This window comes from Capsicum annuum, chromosome 3, assembly GCF_002878395.1.
Source record: "Capsicum annuum cultivar UCD-10X-F1 chromosome 3, UCD10Xv1.1, whole genome shotgun sequence".
In the NCBI taxonomy this organism is placed as follows: Eukaryota; Viridiplantae; Streptophyta; class Magnoliopsida; order Solanales; family Solanaceae; genus Capsicum; species Capsicum annuum.
Window position 1 is genome coordinate 199,175,811 of NC_061113.1, and position 6,754 is coordinate 199,182,564.

Here is a 6,754-nt window from a genome sequence, read left to right on the forward strand (position 1 = left end):
ATGCTCCCCATATGTTTGATAAAATGCTTATGTGAAGGAATTAGAGCCATTATAGCATGTTAACTAGAAATCACCAATTGTGTGTAAGTTCATGCATGCCAAGTGTTTGTTGAAAAGCCTTAGTGAATGAATTGTGACATGTTAGCATGAAATTCCCCATTTATGTGCTCTTCAATGCATGTAAAATGTCTGTTGTAAGACCTTGTTGAATGGAGTATGAGCCGGTAGTATGTCTCCCTATACTATTACATGTTTATGATTTCCAAGTGCTTGAAGAGATGCTTTAATGATTGTAATGGTGAATGAAAGTCCATGGTCATGATTATTTAAGATGGTTATGTTTTACTTTTATTTTATCGAGTCCTCGGGGTAATTATACCCGACAATTTAGCTGCAAGTCTAGAGCCTATGCCAATTTTCATGATAATTTCAGTCAAGTCATGATTCTTAGAACTCAGTCAGTTACAGAATTCAGTACTCTCAGACAGTTACAGAACTTAAGAAATCTCAGTAATCCAAGTATCATTAGTATTCCAGCACTAGTTCAGACCTCAGTAACATTCAAGTAAACAATTCAGAACTCAGTATCATTCAGTCAAATAACGAGATCCAGTAGTATTCCGTCAGTCTTCAGAATCAAGTATACCTAGTCAGATCAGTCAAGTAAGATAATCAGTAATAGATTCAGCTCAGTCTAGTACAGTCCAAGAATTATTTTAGTGTCTTTTAGTTGGGAGTAGGAACTAGCACTGAGCGAGTACAGGGATGACGACTTTCCCGTTAGAGAGGCAGAGTCGTTAGTAATAGTCCCTGAACTCTAGAACTGCGTATCCAGCACAGGACCAGGAGTCACCCGTTAGATTAAGGGTTGACTATCATATTGCCTTAGGCTTGACTTCCTGTTCAGGGTCACCCGATAGAGAGGCTTGACCATGGCAAGGTCTTTACCTGTGGAATGGTATTGACACCCTTCTAGTTGGGGCTACAGGTTGGACCCCACTAGTTCAGAGTTAGGGCATGTCGGTTAAGTGAGAACTCCTACAGTTGTAGTTTCAGTATCAATCTTCAGAGTAGAACTCAGAAATCAGGACTGTGAGATACAGTCACCCATCTCAGAAGGAACTTTGATAGTTCCATAGATTCATGGACCACCCGCTAGATAGGCCTGGTTTCACATAAAGTTAATAGTATCAGTACTAATAGAGCCAGAGATCACCCGTTAGATAGGTCTGATCTCAAACTTAGTTTATCATTTATATTATTAAAAAATTCAGAGATCTTTCGCTAGATAAGATTGATCTCAGATATAATCATTCTTTATCATTATTAGTAGATTTAGAGATCATCTGTTAGAAAGGTTTGATCACAGATTTAGTCAGTCGATAGTAGCAAACTCAGAACTTAGTCATTGATATGAGCAGATTCAGTTAATCAGCTTCAGTATCATCAGTTTCAGAGATCAACTGCTAGAGAGAACTGATCTTAACTTCAGTACTCAGTTATCAATATCAGAAGATTTAGTTATCCAGTATCTCAATATTAGTAGTGAGTTCAGATGCCAGTAAAGCAGTATCCGAGAATCCGTATTTAGAGTCACGATGATTTTAGTTATGGTTTGTGCATTCATCCATATGTCCCCATTCAGTACTCTCATGTTATTTAGTTAAGCTATGTTTATGCATAATCCCTTGCATTTAGCCTTACCTCATTTAGCATACCAGTACATTCAAAGTATCGACGCATACTTTTCTCTTGCGCTATGGTGTCTTATACCATAGGTTCAGAAGCACGAGATCCAGAGCACCCTTAGCAGTCCAAACTCAGTCAACAACAGTAGATGTAGCAGTGAGTCCTCTTCATTCGAGTATGATCCTTATTTTATTGTGGCATTAGACTCAGTTTATTTTCAGTAGACAAAGTTAGTTGGGGACATGTCCTATCAACTCCACAGTTCAGATAGTTAGAGTCTTTCCAGATAGATGTATCAGTATTCAGTTTTTAGTTTTGAGTATTTTAGATATTTTGAACCTTATGGAAAGTTTTCACTAATTTTCTGCGTTTATCATATTATATTATACAATACTTAGGTACAAATATCAGTAGAGGGTTAGCTTGTGGTCCTTCAGGAATATAAGCACATTGTGGCATTCCAATTTCAGAAAATTAGGGCGTTACACTTGGACACTGGATGCCTAAATAGGGTGTTACACCTGGGCACTGGATGCCGAAATACATTTAGATGCGATGGGTCTGACAGACACCATTAAAAATAAAAATCAGGCATCAAATCAAGACAGGCTAAGGCCATGATATTTCTCTGTCATCATCTTGATGAAGGTCTAAAAATGGAATACCTCACAATTAAGGATCCACTTATAGTGTGGAATAATTTAAAAGAAAGATACGACCACCTGAAGATGGTCTTCCTTCCACAGGCACATTATGAGTGGACACATTTGAGGTTACAGGACTTTAAAAATATAACTGATTATAATTCTGCGATGTTTAGAATTAAATTGTGTTTGAATTTATGCAGAGAAAATATAACTGATCACGATATGTTAGAGAAATCATTCTCTACTTTTTTCGCCTCGAGTATGCTCCTACAACAGCAGTACCGAGAAATGGAATTTAAAAGTATTCTGAATTGATTGCTCATCTTCTTATTGCTGAACAACATAATGAATTTTTAATGAGAAATCATGAAAGTCGACCTCCTGGTACTGCTCCATTCCCTAAAGTGAATGCTGCATATTTTTATCAAACCAGGCGTGAAAGAAGCCCTGGCCCCAGTCATGGTCATGGTCTATATTTTAATCAGATTGATCGTCTTACATTAAATATTGACCCTCAACACCAGCAGTGTAAAAAGAAGGGTAAAGCTCCTGAAGCAGTACCAAGGACGAACTTTGAAAGTAAATATTATCGATGTAGAGGAAAGGGGCACTGGTCACGTGTCTGTCGTACGCCAAAGCATATGGTGAAGCTCTATCAGGCGTCCCTTAAGAAAACAGATAATGAAGTTGACGCAAACTTTATCTCTGAAAATAATGTTAAGCCCATGAATTTAGATGCCTCAGATTTCTTTACAATCCCCGAAGGATATGGTAATCATTCTGTCGATGATGAATATGAAATAGTTTGATTGTTTTACTTTTCTGTTAAGTTGTATTACTTTACATTTCTGCTAATAGTAGCTCACTAATCTTATAAATAAATAAAGTTTGTGTAATACGTTATGTGCTAGTTATACTATAATGTTTACTTTGTTTATATTTTCATCTTGAAGAATAAATGAATACTCTTGAAGTAGAAAATAAAAAATTTACTCCTGAAGTAGTAAGTCTGAAATTAAAGATATGATAGAGAAAATTCTCTACAACTATATGTATACCTCGATTTACTTCTGAAATAGAAAATTATTGACAGAGGTCCTAAGATATCATAATTTGATATGCTTAAGGCATGTTGTAATAATTATATTTCATTTTCGAAGAATGAAAACTTTTGATAAATTGTTAATTATCTTTCATTTGCAAGGAATGAGAATTTTTGATAAATGTTACAATTACAGATCCATTCCCTGAGGTGAATATGATATTTAGTAAGGTATATAAATGTGCACTTGACTGTGAAAACCATATTAAAAAGGAGTAGAAAGAATTATTTTGATATTTTACTCTCGAAGTAGTAAGTCTGAAATTTATCTTAAATCTTACTCCTGAAATAATAGAACCTTGAAAGTTACTCCTGGAGTAGTAAATCTGATATTTACTTCGAAAGTAGTAAATCTGATATTTACTTTTGAAGTAGTAAGATTGTGCAATAGTGAAATCTTGCAAACTGCTCTCGAAGTAGCAGACATTTAACTTTAGTAAATAACTCATGCCATGATAAATTTTGGAGTTTATTAGTTTAAATAATTCTATTGGTTGCATGAATGATTTTGTCATCCTGAAGATGAGCATATTGAGTTTTAGACATATAATGAAGAACTGAAAGATTCTTCAAGAACTATTACTTGTTCTCATGATAAGTTAATTGAAACAGCTAATGTTGGGACTGAATTCCCTAAATTCTAAAAAACGTAAAAGATGAATAAGGGCCTATTCACCCATCATTTGATATGATGCATCCATAGATGGTCACATGTACATTTATTGTCAGCCTGCAGTTTGACATTCATAAAGTTGCCTTCTCAATTAAATTGAGTCAAGAGCATAATTTTCAGATAACGTAGTCAAGACAATTACTCTTGATAATGCTAGTTATATTCAAGTTGGTTTAGCATTGAATGCATCATAAATAGCTAAACCATTGCTTAAGAGAACAAAGATTAAAAGTATTGGTCTGAAATATATATTGCATACAATAGCACTTGTGTGCATTAGACCAATAAAGTATGATCAGTTCTTCCCTCTCAATTGGTTCAAGGTCAGGAACCATATATTTTCCATCTAATAGCATTTTGACGTGCGGTATGTAATTAATAGATATACCATGATTCACAAAGATGGATTTTCTAAAGTAAATTGGAGTATATGTTAGTTTTCCTAACATAAGGAGAGATAATAATCAGCTAAGAAATGTGTTATGAATTATCGTTAGTACGATCCTTATTTAAAAGATAATTCAAGTCAAATGCCAGAAGCATTTGCTGACCCAAAATTAATTTCATATTTAGCTGCGGATGCTCCTACTGTGTGTCCCTGAAGGACAAAGTCTATAACATGCATGAAGTGTGGTAGATCAATTGGTTTCAAATAAAGTAATCCTTGAAAAGAAAATGAAGCAAATGATCATAATAAAGAGGCAATATGATCTTGAAGAGCGACGACATAACACTTCATGAAATCTTCAAAAGAGGTTCAGGTACCAAAAAATAATTATGTGATGAGATCTCAATAAGTTATGTCGTAATATGAATCGATACAAATGATATCACATCAACGATATCTTTAGTACAATAGCGCGTAATATTGTTTAATATTATGAGGATCTAAATTCTACGTTTATTTAAGCATGCTGATGTAGAAATAATTATCAAGTGAAATATACTTGTTGGTAAGCATGAGGTTTATTTGGCATGCAGTCTTGACACTATAAGATGTCATGTATTTAATATTGAATGGTTCACTTGATAATGAAATTTAGATGAGAATCCTATAAGAATTAAAGATTCCTGAAGCATGTAGTTCAAAGTATCGAGAATTCTATTTAATCAAATTATAAAGATCGTTATACGATTTAAAACAATCAGGGCATATGCGGTATAATCGCCTTAGTGAGTACATGATAAATGAAGGTTACATAAATGATGTCATTTGTCCTTATATTTTCATTAAGAAAACAACATCAAGGTTTGTTATAATCGCTGTTTATATGAATGCCATAAATCTCACTGGAACTCCAGAAGAGGTCTAAAAAGACAATTGAATATCTAAAGAAAGAATTCGAAATGAAAGATCTTAGAAAGAGAAAGTTTTGTCTTGATCTGCAGATTGAACATTTAGCAGAAGGGATCTTCATCCACCAATCTGCCTATACTGAGAATGTCTTGAAATAATTTTACTCGGACAAAGAACATTCATTACATAATCTAATGATGTTCGATCACTTGAAGTGAGTAAAGATTCATTCCGACCTCCAGAAGAGAGTGAAGAGATTTTTGGTCCTGAAGTACTATATCTCAATGCTATTGGTACACTTATGTATTTTTCTAATAGCGCAAGGCTTCATATAGCCCATTCTGTTAATTTACTAGCTAGGTACAGTTTTCTTTCACATAGAAATTGAAATGGAGGTAAGCATATATTGCAATATCTAAAGGAGCCTATTGATATTAGTTTATTTTATACTAACAAAGATAGTTTAGATCTTGTTAGTCAGGCAGCTGCAGGTTATTTATCTGATCCACATAAAGCAAGATCTCAAATAGGTTATGTGTTTACATATGGAGGTACTGCAATATCATGGAAATCTACAAAGCAATCTATTGTTGCTACTTTTTCAAATCATGTTGAGATAATAGCTATTCATGGGGCAAGTAGAAAATGCATATGGCTGTGGTCAGTGATACATTCCATCAAAGAGAGATGTGGCCTGAAGCTCGATATCAAGATACCCACAGTCATATTTGAAGACAATGCAGAATGCATAGCTCAATTAAAATGAGGCTTTATAAAGAGAGATAGCACAAAGCACATTTCTCCAAAATTCTTCTTCACACATGATCTCTAGAAGAATGGTGATATTGATGTACAATAAATTCATTCAAGTGATAATCTAGCAAATTTGTTCACCAAATCCTTACCAACTTCAAATTTTGAGAAGATGGTAGACAAAATTGGAATGCGAAGACTGAACCAGTTGCATCGAGGTCTTCATCAGGAGGAGTAAGAATACACGTTGTACTTTTTTACTTAACCAAGGTTTTTATCCCATTGGGTTTTTCCTAGTAAGATTTTTAATGAGGCAGTACGCAAATGCGTATCCAATAAATTTCTTTTTACATGGTCATTCAAGGAGGAGTATTGTGAAATGAATGCCATATGGATGCCATATGTATGCCATATGGCTACATATTAACTAGGCAAGAAGCCTACTAATCCTCCACCCCTTTGTCAATAATAAGTGGAGAATTTTTCATTGTAGGCTATAAATAGCCATATGATAAGACAACAATGAAAGGTGCAATAATTACTACAACTTTATACTCTCCACTTTGTATGTTTTACTTTTAGGTGCTATTACA

At 34.3% G+C, this 6,754-nt stretch overlaps 1 protein-coding gene across 1 annotated transcript; it reads left to right on the plus strand.

Moving 5' to 3' along the window:
* The first annotated feature begins 2,692 nt into the window (after positions 1-2,692).
* LOC124896784 lies at positions 2,693-3,145 on the plus strand. Its single transcript, XM_047408628.1, has one exon. The coding sequence runs from the start codon at positions 2,693-2,695 to the stop codon at positions 3,143-3,145; it is 453 nt and encodes a 150-aa protein (XP_047264584.1).
* Positions 3,146-6,754: the final 3,609 nt, after the last annotated feature.